The sequence below is a fragment of the Rana temporaria genome, chromosome 6 (assembly GCF_905171775.1).
Source record: "Rana temporaria chromosome 6, aRanTem1.1, whole genome shotgun sequence".
Classification (NCBI taxonomy): domain Eukaryota; kingdom Metazoa; phylum Chordata; class Amphibia; order Anura; family Ranidae; genus Rana; species Rana temporaria.
This window is the reverse complement of record NC_053494.1, coordinates 199,238,079-199,259,818: the sequence shown is the minus strand read 5'-3', so window position 1 is coordinate 199,259,818 and position 21,740 is coordinate 199,238,079. Positions and strand designations below refer to the sequence as shown.

At 46.2% G+C, this 21,740-nt stretch overlaps 1 protein-coding gene across 1 annotated transcript in view; it reads right to left on the bottom strand.

The window, feature by feature from the left end:
• DARS1 (aspartyl-tRNA synthetase 1) overlaps nt 1–21,740 on the bottom strand; it is a 166,282-nt gene that overhangs the window by 63,470 nt on the left and 81,072 nt on the right. The window contains exons 7-9 of the mRNA XM_040358056.1: nt 13,273–13,375; nt 11,956–12,036; nt 1,257–1,316 (exon numbers count right to left, since the gene is read on the bottom strand). Coding sequence (XP_040213990.1) covers nt 1,257–1,316; nt 11,956–12,036; nt 13,273–13,375 — 244 coding nt within the window. The remainder of the gene's footprint in view (nt 1–1,256; nt 1,317–11,955; nt 12,037–13,272; nt 13,376–21,740) is intronic.

Below are 21,740 nucleotides of genomic sequence, written 5' to 3'. Positions count from 1 at the left end.
TACCTTTTTTCATTTTTTTTTTTCAGATATGCTATGCGTTTTCTTCTGATGAGTGACAGCTGGCCACAAAACGCGTCGAGCCTATCAACGTCGTCATGTTCCCAACACATAGCTTGACCTCAACTGTGATTCATATTTGTATCCATTACTCAAAGCATTTGGCTTTTTATGCTAGTTACTTCCATTGGATACTATGCAATTTCAGATGCGTGCGTGCATGTATATATATTCCTCTTTTTTCTATATCATTGCCTTGTATATAGATAAAAATACTCATGTTCAACCACGTATCACATGTTTATGAGGTATGCTTTGTTCATATGTCAATTAAACAATTTTACAATTTCTCCCACCACTTGTCTCACTCAAAGTCCCAAAACCCCTTTGCTTTCAATTACCGTATTTATCGCGGTATAACGCGCTCCCGCGTATACCGCGCACCCCTAAAGTTGCCCGAATCCTGTGGAAAAAAAGTATTTTTGCACTTACAGTTTTGGTGTCTTGCGCGGCGTCCATCGGCGGCCTCGTCGCCGAGTTTGAATACTGCGCCGACATATACAGAGCGCAGTACACGTGTATTGTCGGGCAGGCTCGGCAACTCTCGCGCTGATGTCCTGTACGTCCAGGACCTGAGCGCGGAAGGAGCCGAGACTGGCCGACTATACCCGAGTGTACTGCGCTCGGTATATGTCGGCGCAGTATTCAAACTCAGCGCGGGAAAGCGGGTATCGGCATACACCGCGCACCCACGATTTTGCCCTGATTTTCAGGGCAAAAAAGTGCGCGGTATACGCCGATAAATACGGTATATCAATGATGGGGCACAATTTTTTCCACCGACGACGTGGCACAATTCTTTCCACTGACACCAAAGATGGGACAATGTTTTGCCCCACTGTCGTAAAGATCCTTTCTCCTCCTATTGGTGAAAGTACGGCCCTCCTAAAGTCTAAAGGGCACAAAACTGGCCTTTTGTTTAGAAAGTTTGGAGACCCCCTGCTCTAGAGGACGTGCCATTAATATAATAATGAGGGGGACCTGTGGAGAAGGAATGAGGAAGCTTACTGACATTGCTATGGTGCCCCAAGGAGAAGGACTTTTCAGAGAACTGCTAATAAACATGACAGGTACTCTTTAGAGAACTAGCCTGTTGTCGAATTTCTCAGCACCTGTTCTAAATTCTTGTTTGTCAGAAAAGCACAATAAAAAAATAAGAATAAGGTTTGGATTTGCGTGAGCTGGAACTGAATCCTTACCCTTAAATCAATGACTCTATTGTCCAGCCGGGTATCCTGGTTTACAGTAGCTCTTCCTTCCTAAAGTAGAAAAAAACAACAAAGAAAACATACACAAAAACATCAAGCAGGGAAACATAATACAGCGGAGAGTGTAGAGTCAATATTCTCAGCGAAGAGTCGCACCATCCTGCTGAGCAACTTACAAAACAAGCCAGAACCCATATGGATGACTTATTAAATGGAGTATAAAAATAGCTTCCCCAATGGAAGGTCCTAATGCAAGAATAAAATACTACAAAGCATGTTCTAAACTGCTGAAAAGGTTCTATACGCTGAATACAAATACGATCCTCATGTATAAAATGTGTCTGAAGAAAAAGTGCTGCATTACTTCCAGCAATCAATTTCCAAATGTCATTTTTCCCAGGAAGATCGAAGTGTAAAAAGAAGAATTTGAGTAACACAATAAGCATATACTATTAAAGCCCAACTCCAGCCCAAAGTCTATGGCCCAGATTCTCAAAGGACTTACGACGGCGCCATGTACGCCGTCGTAAGTCCTAATCTGGCCCGTCGTATCTATGCGACTGATTCTTAGAATCAGTTACGCATAGATATCCATTAGATCCGACAGGCGTAAGTCTCTTACGCCGTCGGATCTAAACTGCAATTTTTTTTTGCCCGCTAGGTGGCGCTTCCGTCGATTTCCACGTCGAGTATGCAAATTAGCTAGATACGCGAATTCCCGAACGTACGCGCGGCCGACGCAGTAAATTTACGATGTTTACGTTAGGCTTTTCCCGGCGTAAAGTTGCCCCTGCTATATGAGGCGCAGCCAATGTTAAAGCGGTAGTTCACCCTGACCCACATGATGTTACCATCGAGACAGGCATTGTAGCGCGAGCTACAGTATGCCTGTCCCGATTTTTTTAACCCCGTACTCACCTCGTAGTCGTCCATCGTAGATTTCGGCTCCCGCGGGGAATGGGCGTGCCTATGGAGAGGGAGGATGATTGACGGCCGGCCCTGGCACGTCACTCTCCCCGAAGACAGCCGGAGTAGGTCTCGGCTCTTCACGGCGCGTGCGCACAGGCTATGCGCACGCGTCGTGAAGACCAAGCCTATTTCGGCTATTTCCGGAGAAGCGTGACGCGCCAGAGCCGGCCGTCAATCATCCTCCGTCTCCAGAGGCACGCCCATTCCCCGGTATCTTCGATGGACGACTACAAGGTGAGTATGGGGGGAAAAAATTCGGGACAGGCATACTGTAGCTCGCGCTACAGTGCCTGATTTAAAGGTAAAAGAAAAAAAAAATTTTTTTTTCCTGTCGATAGGGTGAACCCCCGCTTTAAGTATGGCCGTCATTCCCGCGACAAAATTTTAAAAAGTTACGTTGTTTGCGTAAGTCGTCCCTGAATGGGGCTGGACGTCATTTACGTTCACGTCGAAACCAATGACGTCCTTGCGACGTCATTTGGAGCAATGCACACTGGGATATTTTACGGACGGCGCATGCGCCGTTCGTTCGGCACGGGGACGTGATTCATTTAAATGATACACGCCCCATACCCGCTGAATTTGAATTCCACCGGGTGATTTATGCTGCGCCGTCGCAACTTTACAGGCAAGTGCTTTGTGAATAAAGCACGTGCCTGAAAAACTTGTGGCGGCGTAACGTAAATCGGATACGTTACGCCGCCGCAGAGATACGCCCAGTGTACCTGAATCTGGTCCTATGCTTCTAAGTTGTGGAAAACATGAGGGAAGGGTTAGAACCTCTGCCAGTTTTTTTTTTTTGCTCAGCTATATAAGGAAAAGGGTAAGTCAGAAATTAAAGTCTGATACTCTTTAAAGCGGTAGTAAACCACTGGGGGAAAAAAAAACCTGCAAGAGAATGGCATAATGTGCTAGTATGCATTGCATACTAGCACATTATGAAATACTAACCTTAGAATGAAGCCCCCCCGCAGCGGTGCCCACTGAGGGGGCCGACATGTTCCCCCGGCGTTTCTTCTGGGTTTGCGGGCTCCAGCGTCGTGAGTGGCCAGAGCAGCGATGACGTCACTGTTCCGGCATGATAAGCCGGGCCTTCAGAACACATGCACAGTTAAAGCGGAAGTTCACCCATAAAAAATGTTTTACCCTTCGATTGATGCTCATTTTGTGAAGGGGAATCGGGTAGTTTTTTTTAAATCGAAGCAGTACTTACCGTTTTAGAGAGCGATCTTCTCCGCCGCTTCCGGGTATGGGCTGCGGGACTGGGCGTTCCTATTTTGATTGACAGGCTTCCGACGGTCGCATCCATCGCGTCACGAGTAGCCGAAAGAAGCCGAACGTCGGTGCGGCTCTATACTGCGCCTGCGCACCGACGTTCGGCTGCTTTCGGAAAATCGTGACGCGATGGATGCGACCGTCGGAAGCCTGTCAATTAAAATAGGAACGCCCAGTCCCGCAGCCCATACCCGGAAGCGGCGGAGAAGATCGATCTCTAAAAAGGTAAGTACAGCTTCGATTTACAAAAAAATAGCCGATTCCCCTTCACAAAATGAGCATCAATCTAAGATCAAATTTTTTTATTTCCGGGTGAACCTCCACTTTAATGTCAGTGGCTACATGCAGGGTGAATATCTACTAAATGGTGCAGGTTTAGGAGATATTCATTTTACCTACAGGTAACTTTTATTATAGGCTTACCTGTAGGTAAAAATCACAAGGCAGGCTTTACTACGGCTTTAAAAGAGATGTACGGGTTTTTTTTGGTTTCCTTTAAAGAATCATACCTACCTAGGAGGATGCAGCATCGGTCCAATACTGCATCTGTTCCCCTGGTGCCTCTAAAGCCTGGTACACACGATCTGATTTTCCACAGACAAAGCGTCAGTGTTTGGTTAAAACTTGTAGGAGGAGTTGGTTTTAAGCCTGGTACACACAAGCGGCTTTCACACGTGCGGATTTTCCGCAGACAAAGCGTAGGACTTTTGTCCGAAGGGCATTTGCCGTCAACTTGTCTTGCATACAAAACGGCAAATTATTGTCGGCCAACAAACACAAAACTATTTTTTTTTAGCTCTTTAGCCCCATCCTTTGGGCAACTTCTGCTAATGCTGTGTTATGGTTAGCATTTCTTCTGAGCATGCGTGTTTGTACTTTGGATTTTTGTCCGATGAACTTGTGTACACACCATCGGATAATCCAACAACACACATTTGTTGTCGGAAAATTTTAAAGCATGCAATCCAACATGTGTTGGCGGAAAATAAGACAATTGTCCGATGGATGCTTCCCCATACTTGAATTAGCCCACAGCCAGCCATATATTAATTGGTCTAAAAAGGGAACATATTTGATCGCACTCCATCAATTTAAAAAAGCATGAACTACGTGGCGACAATGGGCTAAATAAAGCAATACGTCCGGACTCAGCGTTCTTTGTATTGCTCTATGTATGTCCTGTTTGTCAATTCGTCCATGGTAATCAATTCATTGTTTGATTGTATGCAATCAGTTTTAATAATTTCACTTTTCTAGTACGATCTTTTGATACAAAATTTATATTGTTACAGGAATAAAGGGCCAGATTCAGATACATCGGCGTATCTTTAGAGCGGCGTAGCGCATCCGATATGCGCTACGCCGACGTAACAGAGAGGGAAGATCACTATTAACAAAGCACTCGCCGACAACATTGCGCCGGCGTAACGTAAATAGGCCGGCGCAAGCCCGCCTAATTCAAAGTAGGTGGAAGGTGGGCGTGATGTATTTAAATGAATCGTGACCCCATGTAAATGAAGCGCCGAACGAACGGCGCATGCTCAGTATCACGTCGAATTTACTCCCTAACATACGCCGGCTCAATGCCTGTTCCGACGTCCATACCTTAACATGACTTACCCCTGCTTTATGAGGGGTAAACTTATGCCGGACATACGCCTTATGTAAACGGTAAAGCTTAATACGACGGGCGCAAGTACGTTCGTGAATCGGCATATCCAGGTCATTTGCATATTCAACGGAAGCGCCCCTTGCGGCCAGCGTAAATATGCACCCAAGATACGACGGCGTACGGCAACTTACGTCGGTCGGCTGAAGCCATATTTCAGGCGTATCTAGTATTGTGAATAAGGCGCATAGATACGACGGCGCATCTCTACACTTACGCTGCGTAATAATTGTTGCCTATAGTAACCCCTTTTCCTGGCCTGTCTCACACCAGGCTAACCCCCTCCTTTTTCATATGCTATATGGTTACCGCAACAACACCTCAACAGGTGAATGATCAACCACTGGTCCCTTTATGTCAGGGGTACCCAACCTTTTGAAGCGTGAGGGCCACTTAAGCGACTTGGTAACTTGTGGCGGGCCACAATCAGCAGAGGGGGCAGATGGCAGGTCCATGTCCGCTTTGCATATGCAGAGTGGACACGGACAAAGCCAGATCGGATTGGAGGTAGGACACTAGATTGTTTACATCTGTTACTTCTTGGAGGTTAATGTTGGGTCCAATTGGGTCAGACTGACTGTGTGAAAAGGGCCCATGGCTGCTTTCACACTGATGTGCTGCAGTTTACCCACACCGCAGGTGCAACGCAGTATAACCTTAGCTTTTCTGCACTTTGCAGTAGACTTCTATTATATTCTGTAGGTTTAGTGCACCAAACTCGCAGATAATAACAGAAGTCTATGGCTCAGTGCAGGTAACCCGCAGGTGCAATGCTCTGCATCTGCGGATTAGTTTGAAAGCAGCCCAGTAACCACTGCAGAACAGATATGCCCATATATACACTGTGATTTTAGTAATAGACTGATCTTTAATAACAGTATTTTATTCCTTTCAAAACAGGAGGTCGCGGGCCACATCAGAGGGCTCAGCGGGCCACAGGTTGGGCCCCCCATGCTTTATGTATTTGACCGTGCACTAGTGGCCAACTTGCTTGTTCCACCCCCCCGTCCCCCTTTTCTTCATGTTGTGTACATCACATGGTACAAAGCCCCCCCCCCCAAAAAAAAAACATTGTAATTCAAGGTTGTAATAAAACAAAAAGGGGAAAAATATTTTTGCAATGCACTGTATGCCTTATACTTAAAAATTAATTGTGAAAGTTTCATAAAATATTCTTCCAAAATCAAGTTGCACAATCCTGCCGTTTCAAAAGATGAGCCTAGGAGGAAGGATTGCTGCACAGGATCAGGTTGGTAAGGCAATGTGGTAAAATGAAATTTCGGAGGAAATATGCTTTGCAAAACATTCAACAGACATAGCCGAGGAACGTACCACTGTGTTGTCAATCAGCCCCTATGGTCAGAAGGGGAATTGCTGATGTCACAGGAGAACAGGGGGTCACAAGGTTTTGCCTACAAGTGCACACTTTAATCTGCGTTGGCACCGCATGTGTCAGAATCACTGCCTTTTCACTGTGCTGCCACCACTCGTTCCGTTTCTTCAGTAGCCGTGCAGTGACCGGTGGCTCCTGCGTGCATGCGCAGGAGTGACGTCATTGCGACTCCGGCCAATCGTCATTGCGACTCCGGAGCCCGCCAACGTGGAAATAACCCCCGGGAGACATGTTGCCGGTCACAGCAGTGTACGGGGACCACTGCAACAGCTTCGATCTAAGCTAACCATTTCATAATGAGCTAGTATGGGATGCACACAAGCTCATTATGCCTTTGTCTTGCAGGTTTTTTTTTCTTCTTAGTGTACAACCACTTAAAGCTGCGGTGTGAATGAGCCCTTACATGTTCCACCCTAAAAACGTGTGGAACATGTAACATGTTCTCAAAGGTGAACTTATGCTTTAAGGCAGTGGTTCTCAACCCCCCTAGTGCTGTGACTAGGGTTGTCCAGATACCGATACCAGTATCGGTATCGGGACCAATACCGAGTATTTGCGGGAGTACTCGTACTCGCGCAAATACCCCCAATACCTAAATAGAATACTTTCCCCCCCCGCCGCTGCCGCCGCATCGCGCCGCCGCATCGAGGGACATGGCTAGAGGGACATTGCTGTAAATGTGAGGGACATTGCTGCATATGATAGGGACATGGCTGCATATGTGAGGGACATGGCTGCATATGTGAGGGACATGGCTAGAGGGACATGGCTAGAGGGACATTGCTGCATATGTGAGGGACATGGCTAGAGGGACATGGCTGCATATGTGAGGGACATGGCTAGAGGGACATGGCTGCATATGTGAGGGACATGGCTAGAGGGACATGGCTGCATATGTGAGGGACATGGCTAGAGGGACATGGCTGCATATGTGAGGGACATGGCTGCATATGTGAGGGACATGGCTAGAGGGACATGGCTGCATATGTGAGGGACATGGCTAGAGGGACATGGCTGCATATGTGAGGGACATGGCTAGAGGGACATGGCTGCATATGGGGTGGACATGGCTGCATTTGGGGACACATTTAAAAAAAGTATCGGTATTCGGTATCGGCGACTACTTGAAAAAAAGTATCGGTACTTGTACTCGGTCCTAAAAAAGTGGTATCGGGACAACCCTAGCTGTGACCCCTTGATAAAATTTCCCAAGCTGTGGGGACCCCTAACAGTAAAAAAAAAAAAAAAAATTGTAGTGTGGGTTGTCAGCACCCAAGGCAAGACAAGCAATTTGCGCCCCTAATCCACAGACATTTAGCACTCCCCTAGTCCCTTCCACTCGTACAGCATTAAAACCCCTTATGGTACATTTTAGGATGTACCACCATTTCTCTTTGTTCTCCTTTCCTTCGCATTGATCTCTCTCTGTCCCAAGTTATTTTTTGCCCCCCATCCCTCTCTCTAGCCATCTTTCTTGTTCTCTTATTCTTTATCTCCCTTTTTCTTTGTTTGCTTTTCCTCTCCCTTCCTTGTATTCTCTATTTTTATTCCCTCTCTTACTTCTTGGAGGGGGGATGGGATGAGTGGCAGTGCTGGGGGAGTTCTGATCGGCCAACTTAGGTGCTCTTGATCAAGGTCATCTGCTAAACTGAGAACTGTAGTGGGGACTTTTAATGGTAACTATTAGGGTTGTCCCGATACCACTTTTTTAGGACTGAGTACAAGTACCGATACTTTTTTTTATGTACTCGCCGATACCGAATACCGATACTTTTTTTTAAATGTGTCCCCAAATGCAGCCATGTCCCCCGTATAACCAGCCATGTCTCCCGTATAACCAGCCATGTCCCCCGTATAACCAGCCATGTCCCCCGTATAACCAGCCATGTCCCCCGTATAACCAGCCATGTCCCCCGTATAACCAGCCATGTGCCCCGCATAACCAGCCATGTCCCCCGCATAACCAGCCATGTCCCCCGCATAACCAGCCATGTCCCCCGCATAACCAGCCATGTCCCCCGCATAACCAGCCATGTCCCCCGCATAACCAGCCATGTCCACTGCTAACCAGCCATGTCCACTGCTAACCAGCCATGTCCACTGCTAACCAGCCATGTCCACTGCTAACCAGCCATGTCCCCCTGCTAACCAGCCATGTCCCCCTGCTAACCAGCCATGTCCCCTGCTAACCAGCCATGTCACCTGCTAACCAGCCATTACCCCTGCTAACCAGCCATGTCCCCTGCTAACCAGCCATGTCCCCTGCTAACCAGCCATTCGGTTTCGGCGGCGGCGGGGGGGGGCGGCATGGGAGTATTCTATTTTAGTATCGGGGGTATTAGCGGGAGTACGAGTACTCCCGCTAATATTCGGTATCGGTCCCGATACTGGTATCGGGACAACCCTAGTAACTATAATCACAGGTAGTGTTACCCAGTGTGTCTCTGACTTTGTGGCGTCTCGTAGCAGTGACACCTATGCCGAAATCAGGAGATAGGGTCTCCTCCAGACCCTCCCACTTCACATTCCTCACCAGTCAGCTGACCTCTAGTCTCTGCCCCCCCAGTCATTCTTTGAACTGAATGGGTGGCTGCGGGCTCCAGGGACAGCACTGCGGGGTGGCCCAAAAAAAGGCTGGGAGAGCGGTGCTGGCTTCAGGAACAGCCTAGTATTTGGCGACCCCCTGGCAACCCTATTCAACCCCCAGATTGAGAACCACTGCTTTAAGGCTTTGCATTCTTTTATTCGATCCCTGGGCCTATGTACAATTTTAGCAGTGACAGATCTGTGTAAACATAAACCAGCCTCTTAAATAGCTCTACTTGGTATAAAAATAGCCTCAGAGAAGATAAATAGGAAAGTAAAGCAGATTCAGGGGAGTCAGAGATCTGTATATACACATAGGCTGGATGTCTTGAGAGAAACAAAACTATTCTCTTAGTGGAAATATCAACGTAAACAGGAGATGCAGAGACTATGAAGCTATGCATGGTAATGACTTCCCTTCACTGTGATGACGTGGATATGCTACATAACAGTCCATCCCTGGGGGCTCATGACAGGTCACCATCCTTTGACTCAGGATTAGTAACATGTGCTGGGAAGATGCTTACTAAAATGATACAATACACATGTAACAATGATTTTACTATATCCTCTTTTACCAGAAGTCTGAAAGCACTCGAGATTAAGGCTGCATTCACACCTGGGCGTTTTTAGCTCGTAAAACGCTTGCCTCAAAAGTTCCAAAACGCGCAACAAGCAAAATCACATTCATTTAAATGGCCACGTTCACATCTGAGCGTTCTGTCGCCTGAAGCTCAAAAAGAGGACACGAGCTTCATTTTAGGCAGATCACAGGCGTTTTACTGCTTTTTACATTGGTGACCTTTGGATCTCAAAACGCCTGTACAAAAACGCTGCAAAAAGCATTTTTTAGGGCGTTTTTGTACAAATGTTTTGAGGTCCAAAGGTCACCAATGTAAAAAGCAGTAAAACGCCTGTAATCTGCCTAAAAAGAAGCTCATGTACTTTTTTGAGCTTCAGGCGCTTTGCCTTAGGGGACAGAACGCTGAGATGTTAACAGGGGCCATTTAAACAAATGGGATTTTGCTTGTTGGGCATTTTGGGACTTTTGAGATGAGCGTTTTTACGAGCTGAAAACACTCAGGTGTGAATGCAGCCTACAAAGATATAAATATATATGTAGAAGAAAAAGAGAGCAGGGATAGAATAATAAAAAAAAAAAAAAAAAAGGAGAGAGAGAATGGGGGGGGCAAGAGCAGAAGAGTGAGTAAAGGATGGAAACGAAGAAGGAGAAAGAGAGAGGGAAAAAAGAGAGAGATAGAGAGAGAGAGAGAGAGAGAGAGGGGGGGGGAGAGAGAGAGAGAGAGGGGGGGAGAGAGAGAGAGAGGGGGGGAGAAAAGAGAGAGAGAGAGAGGGGGGGGGAGAAAAGAGAGAGAGAGAGGGGGGGGGGGAGAAAAGAGAGAGAGAGAGAGAGAAAAAAGAGAGAGAGAAAAGAGACAGTGACAGAGAAAAGAGACAGTGACAGAGAAAAGAGAGAGAAAAGAGAGAGAAAAGAGAGAGAAAAGAGAGAGAAAAGAGAGAGAAAAGAGAAAGAGAGAGAGAGGGGAGAGAGAGGGGAGGGAGAGAGAGAGAGAGGGGAGAGAGAGGGGGGGGGAAGAGAGAGAGAGAGGGGGGGAGAGAGAGAGAGGGGGGGGGGGAGAGAGAGAGAGAGAGAGAGAGAGAGAGAGAGGGGGGGGGGAGAGAGAGAGAGAGAGAGAGAGAGAGAGAGAGAGGGGGGGGGGGAGAGAGAGAAGAGAGGGGGGGGAAGAGAGAGAGAGAGGGGGGGGAGAGAGAGAAGAGAGGGGGGGGGAGAGAGAGGGGGGGGAAGAGAGAGAGAGAGAGAGGGGGGAGAGAGAGGGGGGGGAAGAGAGAGAGAGAGAGAGAGAGAGAGGGGGGGGGAGAGAGAGAGAGAGAGAGAGAGAGGGGGGGAAGAGAGAGAGAGAGAGAGAGAGAGAGAGAGAGAGAGAGGAGAGAGAAGATGGAATGTTGCGAGAGCGCGGGCGCACGAGAGAGAGAGAGAGAGAGAGAGAGAGAGAGAGAGAGAGAGAGAGAGAAAGAAAGAAAAAAAAAAGAGGAAGACTTGTATAGTGCAGTGTAAAGATAAAGACACATGGGTGGACAGACAGACACAGATAATCAGCTGTGGTTGACTGATCTAGAATGTCAGTATACAAGAACAATCATGCCTCTGGGCATATGGCTTGCTGGGAACAGAGCAGTGCATCACAACAAATCTGGAGCAAGAATACCCGTCATCAGAGGAATATCCAGGCTGCCACTGCCCACCACATTAATGTATATGCTTTTCTCTGATCAGCGACTCGCAGTACTGCAGCCAGTGATCAGCATTGCAGTCAGGCAACTAAAATTTGCAGGAGGCTCAGCATTGGCTGCCTATGTATTTCTCTTACAACAGGTCACCAAAGAGGCCAGACATGAAGCACCACTATGGCAGCTAGGGGCTGGAACACCTGCACTGGGGAAACAACAAGACTGAAATGTAATATGGAACGGTATTCCTGTGGAAAGTCTGGATTTAAAGACTTCAATCTCTAATAATAATAATAATATAGTGTATATACTGATGGGCATTTATCAAGCAAATTAGCAACAAAGATGCAAAGAAGGCTACAACTGAGAGAGAAATTTGCAACCTGTTAATCTAACTTCCTAGGCAACCAACTGCAACAGATGTTTTAGTGAAGATGATGCAGATTTTCACTCTAAATGCAGTGGTCAGGGTTCATACTGTCGCAGTGCGACTTTAGGGCTGCCAAGGTAATAAATCTGTTGCTGTGTCTTGAAATAAACCCTCTCACCTCCTCCCCCTCTCCTTCAGGCCGAATGGCATCATCCAGTTGCAGGGGCAGGCGCGGTTCAGCTGCGCTGATCACATAGATCTGGAAATTAGACAAAAATAACTTAATCAGAAACAGAGAATTCTGCGGCACACAGATGTTTGCCAACACCTGGCCCTAAATGCAACCAACACACACAGTGCAAGGCAATGTCACAACACTAAAGACCTGTAGCTCCTTCAGTAAGCATTTTCTTTTCTAAAAAAACGTAGCTCAAGTCAAATTATTTTCAATTTTGAAGGTGGGAAATCCAAATGTAATTATTCCATTATAGAAATCCAATGCATTGCAGAGGCCAACCTTCATCAGGGCTTATAATGATGTATGAGGAGGGGGAAGGGAATGTATTCACTAAAGCTTGCCAAAGATGGGTCAGTTTTTTCGTTCAACCAGCAGAAAAAAAAGCTGGCGATTCCCCCATTCACACATTCGAGGCTGATGATTGGAGGGGAGGGTGGGCATCACTCTCGCTGAGCTATCGTGTTGCAACAGAGGGGAGACTTCCCCACTGTCAGAATACACTGATTAAGACTGCCGGGTAGAGTCGGCAGCAGGGCCGCCATCAGGGGGGTACAGGCAGTACACCTGTAGGAGGCCCGGATGGCAACCCCCCCTTTTCTTATTTATTTTTTTATAAATATATATATTTTTTTTATTATTATTAAAAGGCCCAGAGGTCCCCAGGGACCCCGGATGGCAACGCCCCTTTTTTTATAATTTTTTTTATATATATTTTGTTTTAATAAAGGGCTCAGAGGTCCCGAGGTGGCATTCCCCCCCCCCTTTTTTTATTTATTTTTTTATAAATGTTTATTTTTTTTTTTTATTTTTTTTATTAAAAGGCCCAGAGGTCCCCAGAAGCAAACCCCCTTTTTTTTTAATGTATTTTTTATAAATGTTTATTTTTTTATTTACTTTTTATTAAAGGGCCCAGAGGTTTATTTTTATTAAAGGGCCCAGAGGTCCCCAGATGGCTACCCCCCCTTTTTTTATATATATATTTTTCTTTATTTCTTATTTTTTTTTTTTGTAAAGGCCCCCCCCCCCCCCCCCCCCGCGCTTCTCAATTTCAGGCGGCAGCACCCCCCCCCCCCCCCGAAGCTGTGTAAGGAGCCCCAAAATTCCTGATGGGGGCCCTGGACGGCAGTGCTGATCAAGCAGAATTTATCTGAATTTATCTGACACTTTTGTACAACCAGAGTGCCCATACATTAAATCGAAATTCATCCGGCCCCCGCTAAACTGGTCGAAATTTTGATCCATGTATGCTGCACTTACTCTCTCAACATGGAGCTCCACGTCTTGCTGAGTGCAGCTCTCAATCTTCTGGTCAACTTTCCGCACAACTCCCTCCACATCCACAATACTTTCCTTAGTGATGCTGTAATACAAGGACATGACAATCAATATCCCAAAACGATAAAAAAAAAAAACTTAATTTGGAGCATTCCTGTACAAATCTAATGCGATTTGATTTGAGCCTATTCATTTTGTGTGGCTCAAATCGCATCACTGCATCCGCATGAAAATGGTGCAGGCGTTCATACCCATGCGATCCAATTCTAGTAAACGCACGGTGTTCTGCAACCAGATTTTGGGGTGTTAATAACTTTTGACACCTGCAACAAAACTGTGGGTGGAGAATTGTGTATATGGGATTGTATTTATATTTTTTGATTGAACTTGTTTCTGTTTTCAACCTGACTATGTAACAGATAGCAAGAACACAAAGTGTGATTCCTATGTGGTGTGATGCATCAGTGTGAACTGAGCTTTCAAGTGACTGTAAACAATCACCTTCTAAAACAACCCATTTCGTTTACAACTGAATTAAAAAGGCAAAACATTTTTGTATAGATACTAAAAAAAAAAAAACATTGCAAATACCTTTTTTTAAAAAAAAAATAAGTGATCACATTCCCTCTGTTCTCAGCTGCATAAGAGCTGGGGGAGGAGAAGCAGCAGTATACCAAGCTTCCCAGTGAAAGGCTGTGCGGGGGAGCGTGTCAAGACAAGTCTGATCATTGGAGAAGAGCAGGCTGAGTTCCCAGCTCAGCTAGAGAACTGACCACACTGTGCTCTCCTGCTTAGTGTGGTCAGTTTTTATTAGAAAGCAGAGGGACTGGTAGGAACACCAGGAATTTCACATAAAAGGAAGGAATACAAAGAACAGGAGACCTTATTATACAAGTACATGGTACAGTAGTCCCATATCGGGAATATGAAATGCTAAGGTAACACTTTAAAGCTGAACTCCAGCCTTCCCTTCCATTCAGCTGTACTGAAACTGCCTGCCCTGTGTTCACTACACACTGAGCTTCTCCCAGGGTACATTATATGCTGCAGCAAGTCGGAGTCCCCCTCATTTCCTAGCTGGAGGATGTCCAGTATCATCCAAGCTTTTTTTCCTCCAGCTTTACTGTCCCTAGCCCACCAAATCTCGGCCGATCCCAGGCTGAGATTCAAACCGTCTATAGGCATGCTTGACCTCAGAGATGAGATTTGCCCACTGCACATCCTTCAGGTCCGAGTCCTTCCAGGGCAGATGGACAAGCAAACACATGATTGCCCAACCATCACCCATTTATGGTAGTCTACGCTGTGACAGGTTCACTTTAAGGGATCATTTACACTTGCTTCGGCTAAAACAAGGCTTCGTCTAGGCTTTGTTAAAGCTCTCTGAGCGCTAATCAAAGCTCCTGTCACTAAATAAAATGGTTAGCTTACAGTCTCGTTTACACCTTGCTTTTACTTTGCTTCAACAATTATCCTCCATGTAGCTTCAGTGGTGCTTCAAAGCCTCTATAGAAGTCTATGGCAAAACTCCCTTGAAGCCCCACTAAAGCCTCATCGAAGCCCCACCATGGTCCCACCAAAGCCCCACCATGGTCCCACCAGAGCCCCACCATGGTCCCACCAGAGCCCCACCATGGTCCCACCAGAGCCCCACCATGGTCCCACCAGAGCCCCACCATGGTCCCACCAGAGCCCCACCATGGTCCCACCAGAGCCCCACCATGGTCCCACCAGAGCCCCACCATGGTCCCACCAGAGCCCCACCATGGTCCCACCAGAGCCCCACCATGGTCCCACCAGAGCCCCACCATGGTCCCACCAGAGCCCCACCATGGTCCCACCAGAGCCCCACCATGGTCCCACCAGAGCCCCACCATGGTCCCACCAGAGCCCCACCATGGTCCCACCAAAGACCCAAGCAAAAGCAAGGTGTAAATAAACAGGACTGCAAGCCAACCATTTTATTTAGTGACAGGAGCTCTGTCTGGCATTCAGAGAGCTTTAACCAAGCGTGTCGGAAGCCTTGTTTTGAAGCAAGTGTAAACTAGCCCTAAGGGTAAACAGTGCCATAAAAAGCATTGTCCGGTAGCATTTGTACCTTTAGCCATCAAGGGTTCAAAGTAGAAAATGGAGCCTCTTTAGAAATACAAATATTCTAAAAACAGTAACTCCAGACCTCCAAGACAATTCAACGCAGCTATATATATCAAAGCTTCCATGAAATGTCTTTCATGCAGCAATCATTCTATTAATTAGTGAAACTTTTACTTTCTGGTTGTTGACCATGTACCAATTGCATGCAATTATTAGAGACGAACAGTTAACTAGTCTGAACCAGGATATGACCTCTTGTCTACTGGCAGATCGTTATCCCCGCTGTTTTTTTCCTGGTTTTGTTTGCCTTGGCTAATGAGCCTATTTTGGTGCCATCTTTCCTGGTTATGTTTAGTCTGCCTTTGATGCTACAGGGAGGAGATGTGAGAATATAGAATTTCTGACCTATATCATGCAGCATTCTATACTATTAATAAGTATACAAGAGATTTTTGCATAGCTTAAAAAGGATTCAAAATAGTACAGATAAAATGAGGATGACATTAGCTACGGTTTGTACCATGAGCTTCATTATCTAACCACAGAATTGCAGAATTGCTTTACACACTTTCTTAATTCTTGTTGCATCTTTGTCAATCAGCTTCTAAAATTGAGACATATTGTAACTTATAATTTCATCTCTTGATTTGAAAACATTTCAATAAAAATATGAAAAAAATTAAATATAGAGAAATATAAAATGTAAATTGTATGTACACTTTAATACAATAAAAAAATTCAGCTATTTTTTAACCACTTGACCTCCGGAAGATTTACCACCTTCATGACCAGGCTATTTTTGGCAATACGGCACTGGGTTACCTTAGCTGACAATTGCGCGGTTGTGCGACGCGGTACCCAAATTCAATTTCTATCATTTTATTCACACAAATAGAGCTTTCTTTTGGTGGAATTTAATCACCTCAGTGTTTTTTTTGTGTGCTATAAACAAAAAAAGGCCGACAATTGAAAAAACAAACAAAAAAAACCACTTTTATACTTTCTACTTACTATATATAACATATCTTTATTTTTTATTTTTTATTATGATTATTTCATACTCTTTATTGGTTTTCTTCATCATATAAAAAATGGGTTACATCCATATGATTAAAATGTCTTATTTCACATACCGTATTTATCGGGGTATTGCGCGCTCCGGCGTATAGCGCGCACCCCTAAAGTGGACCCGCATTCCTGTGAAAAAAAGATTTTTGTACTTACAGTTTTGGTGTCTTGCGCGGCGTCCATCGGTGGCCTCGTCGGGTCCGGCGTTCGTCTGCGGCTTCAGGTGTCCTCTTCGTCGGGTCCGGCGTCCTTCTGCGGCGTCCTCCCCGCTCGTTTCTCGCTTTCCCGCGCCGAGTTTGAATACTGCGCCGGCATATACCGAGCGCAGTACACTCGTGTATAGTCGGGGAAGCTCGGCTACTCTCGCGCTCACGTCCTGTACGTCCAGGACGTGAGCGCGAGAGGAGCCGAGACTGCCCGAGTATACACGAGTGTACTGCGCTCGGTATATGCCGGCGCAGTATTCAAACTCGGCGCGGGAAAGCGGGTATCGGCGTATACCGCGCACCCACAATTTTGCCCTGATTTTCAGGACAAAAAAGTGCGCGGTATACGCCGATAAATACGGTATATCATAACCTTTTTCAATATCCTGCATTTTTCATTTGCCTTTCCCCCCTCGTCCCTCCCCTCCACTTTACTATCCGAGTTGATGGGTTTTCCTTTCACATGGGATGTCCCATTTTTTTCCAGCCAAGGGTTCCACATTTTACCAAATCCCTTGATGTTTCTTCTCTTAGTATATACTACCTTCTTCTTCAATATTGTTTCGGTAACTGCGTTAGCCCATTCTCTTACTGATGGGGGTTCTCTGCTCGTCATCTTTATAACATATCTAGTTAAAAAAAAAAATCTATTTTTTTTCATGATGTGTGTTTACAAGTGCCTGCGGGGAGCAGAAATGGAGGACGAGAGCCGGAGGTGGTGAAATTGAGTTCCGGCACGTTTTGGCCACAAAACTGAGTACAAGAGCCACATCACAAAGCCTAGCGGGCTGGATTTGGCCCACAAGCCTTGTGTTCGACATATGTGCTCTACAGGCTTGCTAGGGGTTCCGTGTCCTGTAGCTGACAGACCTCCCATTTGATGGTGGCTGCATAGTTCTATGGGCCAAAGCACCTTAGCAGACCCAGCTGCACGACAGAAATTATATTGTGTGCAGGGGTGCGCTGTGCTGTACACAAAGTGCATGGCTTGCAAATACTCAACACCCGCCCCCCCCCCCCCCCCCCCCCCCCCGCCAAGCTTCGTTGCAACTCTCTCTGCTTCCTTGCCCAGCTCTAGTACCTCCCTGCATGGGCAGTGCACCTTGCAGAGAGATCGTTCTCTGTAGATCTGTGGCCGCCATGAATGCGTGTAGGGATCTGTTAGGTCGGAGAGCTGCTGAGCAAAGCTGCCCCTTGTAAACACAGAAGTCTTCTGTGTTTACAAGTACCTGTAGGGAGCAGGAGTGGAGGATAAGAGCCAGAGGTGGTGGAATTGAGTTCTGACACATTTTGGCTTCAAAACTGAGTACAAGGGCCACATGACAAGGCCTGCATAGTTCTAGGGGCCAATGCCCCTTGGCAGACCCAGCTGCGTGACACCAATGATATGTTTAGCAGCTTGAAAGGGGTGGTAATCTGGTCACCACTGTAAAGACAGAATTATTGCCACTGAATACCATTATAAAAGGGGCAATTTTCCCACTGGGTTATGACTAAGGCTTTATAGACTGAAACGCGTCAACTGATTTTATCTGTGTTTGTACACTGTGGCTTTTCAATGAAATTAAGATTCTTTAAGAGCAACAACCGGTGTGCGGATCATCTTTCCCAAATCGTTCTACTCAGCCAGCGACTGTGGATCGAGCACTCGGGAGCTCTGCCATCAATGTGTTGTATGGGTAGTAGCATTGATTTTTCCGTTTGCAAGTTTCCCCACTGACCTTGAATCAAAAGGTTTTAGCAGGAGTTTCTCCAGACCTGAAAATTATTTGATAGGTTCCTCCGAGGTAAAATGTTTGAGAAAGGTTGCTCTAAGGCAGTGGTTCTAAACCAGGCGAGGGCAAACTCGGCCCTCCGGCTGTTTTGAAACTACAAGTCCCATGAGACATTGCAAGACCCTGACAATCACAGGCATGACTCCCAGAGGCAGAGGCTTGATGGGATTTGCAGTTTCACCACAGCTGGAGGGCCGAGATTGCCAACCCCCGTTCTAAACCCTTCCCTCAAGTACCATGTTTTGGGAATTTCTCATAGATAAAATAGCTGTCCAAAATACCAAGCCATTGACTCAGATTTAAAGCACCTGTGCAAGATAAAGGGAAAACCTCCAAACATGGCCTGTTGGGGGTACTCGAGGACAGGGTTGAGAACCACTGCTCTTAGGGAAGCAGACTGTCTACATAAGTGTGCCACCAACTGATTGGCTGAGTAAGGAAGAAGATCAGGGCAAGAGTTCTTGTGCTCAAGCAATACATTTTAAGTTGGGTAGAAATCTCCCTACGGGACTTACTTGGACATTGACCTCTACTGACACCTTTAAGTTACCACAGCCACGTGATTTCTTCAGGGAATCCTTCCCTGAAGAAGTCACATGACCGTGACGATACACGTTGGATTGGATTAGACCGGCACCCAGAAGTGACTTTTTTTTTTACCTGTTATGCGAATAGCTTAAAGCCGTAACCCCAATAAATGACCCAGTGTTTACATACTTCACCATTTGTGTCCCCCTTTCCTTTTTTCTTCATGCTCACGGATTTGGGAGGCTGTCCGCTGCTACCTAGGTACACAGAGGCAATATAGCACTGTATATGAGGATCGTATATCAGGTTACCAAGGCACATTAAGACACCAATCCCATCAATGCCATTGTACATGAAGAATACTAGACAATAGGCACTGCAAGATCCCAGATTCACTCATCATCACTATTTACATCACGCTGTAACCATAGAGCAGGCATGTCCAAAGTCTGGCCCGAGGGCCAATTGCGGCCCCCGTTCCAGTTTAATGTGGCCCCCCTGGTAATTTGGATATATACTGTATTTATCGGTGCTGCCTCGGAGGGGACAGGGAGGGGCGGGGAATGAGTGCTGTCAAATTACATACAGGAGAATCTCCCGTTTACTCTGCGGCACCTGTAATAGGAAGTCTCATCTCCTGGGCTGCCATTGGACGACTCCTCTGTCCATCATAGGAGGCGGGACATTGTATTAAAGAGGCTGCTGTGTAAACAGGAGATTCTTCTGTATGTAATCTGTTGGCACTCGTCCCGCCCCCCCTCCCCTCCGAGGCTGCAAATAGGCATCGATCAGGCTGCATTCATGGCAATGGAAAGGTTGCATTCATGGCAATGGCGAGGCTGCATTCATGGCAATGGCGAGGCTGCATTCATGGCACTGATTGGGCTGCATTCATGGGCAATGAACCTTATTTTGCTTCACAGTTATTTATTTACATTTTTTTCCCTGAAACTTCCCTCCTAAAGTGAAGGTGTGTGTTATATGCTGATAAATACGGTATATCCAAATAACACGCCCAAGCTCATCTCTTCACCACACACAGCCACAAAGGCAGGAGAATTATTGTTGACCAAATGTTAATGGTTTAAAGAATGGCAGAAAAATGGTCGGCCCTTACGCATGTTCACTTCATCAAATCTGGCCCTCTTTGAAAAAAAGTTTGGACACCCCTGCCATACAGCATTAAGGTAAGGAGCCATTGCACACCGAGGTGTTTATACACTGAAGAGGATTCACAGCACATCATTTTCTGTGCATGCTGAATTCTATACGATTATGTAGCGTTTAGTTTGCAATTTTTTATGAAATTTTGCACATGTACACTTTATTTATGGTAATGAGCCGTCATTCACTAGAGCGCAACACCACATTTTGATTTTCCTGTATAATGAATGGTCATGCTAGGGGACAAAGTATTTGAACTGGTTAGGGATCCATGTCCGAATGTTTCCCACCAACATGTGTTGGGACGAATGTTCGCTGATGTCTATGGAGAAAGATAATGTAAAGTCCCTCCTCTATTACATTTAAACTCCTGCTTTCGGTGCCTAAATTTCTATACTACCCTTCATTACAGTACAAGGACCAGTGCCTGGGGAACACTGCCGTCTTCAATGAATTAAGCAGATCACAAGCTTTTGACTGTGGGGTAAATTAACGGGGGCTACAAATGCCTTGTCAGGCTAATTAGTCAGCCAGGAGATCCAGCACTCAACAACTGATCAAAGAGCCAGCAATTTGCTGTCCTGTCCTCCCCATAAAAGAGGCCTTTTATAGAAAGAGGTGTGTGGTGGTGGTGGTGGTAGGGGGGGGTTTGGCAGAAAGGTGGGACACTGGAGCACAGTGTGCTGAATACTCAGCAGGAATGATATCAGGACATCACTCAATGTGTAGGAGAACATGCGTACGCTGGGTGTTCCACTATTTCACAGCCTCGGGGTGAAAATGCTTTCACTGGCCTCTTTGTCAGGTACAGTGTCAGCAGCATCATTAGCCAAGGATTAATGAGTGCCTGCACTGACAGAGGCGATCTGCATGACAAATCAGGTATAACGGGTTCATAGGCTCTTGTTTTGTTTCTGAAATCAATTCTTTACAGATGTTTGAAGAGCGGCAAGAACAAAGAATGACTGATAACAAAACCATTAGATTTACAGAACTATCCAATTAGACTTAAAGTTAAGCTCCGGTGAAAAAGTAAAAACTTGCCCTTGTAGTGGGGCTGTCCCTGCACTGCAAGGGTTAAATGTTCGATTTTTGGAACCTGGAAAAAGCAGTTTTACTTACCTGATCCTCTGCCCCTGCAGGTTCCTCCACTCTGCAAGACCAGTTCCTGCAGCTTCTTCTCCCCTATTCTCTAGCAGTCGGACACCCTTGATGTCATCAAAACCGATGGAGGGCCCATAGCACTAGATGCATATACAAATCCAACATGCTGCTTGTACCTCAATCGATCGATAGAGACGGACCTATCATCCGCCGACTCAGCGGAGCGATCTCCCGCTGAACTGGCAGACTCCGCTAAAATGGATCTGCCTCGTGTGGAATGGGCCTTACACATATCAGCCCCTGCTGCAGCCTCCCTTAGTGTAACCTACTGCAGCGTGGCAGTTTGACCACTGGGGGGTATAGGAGACTGAGAAAATGCTTCCTCCTGCCTGCAGCAGACTGATATCTCAGCCTAGGCAAAGTCACAGGACTGTTTTTCCATGAGAAAATGTAATAATTTGTATTATTATACTGTGCTGTAGATTGTGACAGGCATTTATTCATGCAGGCT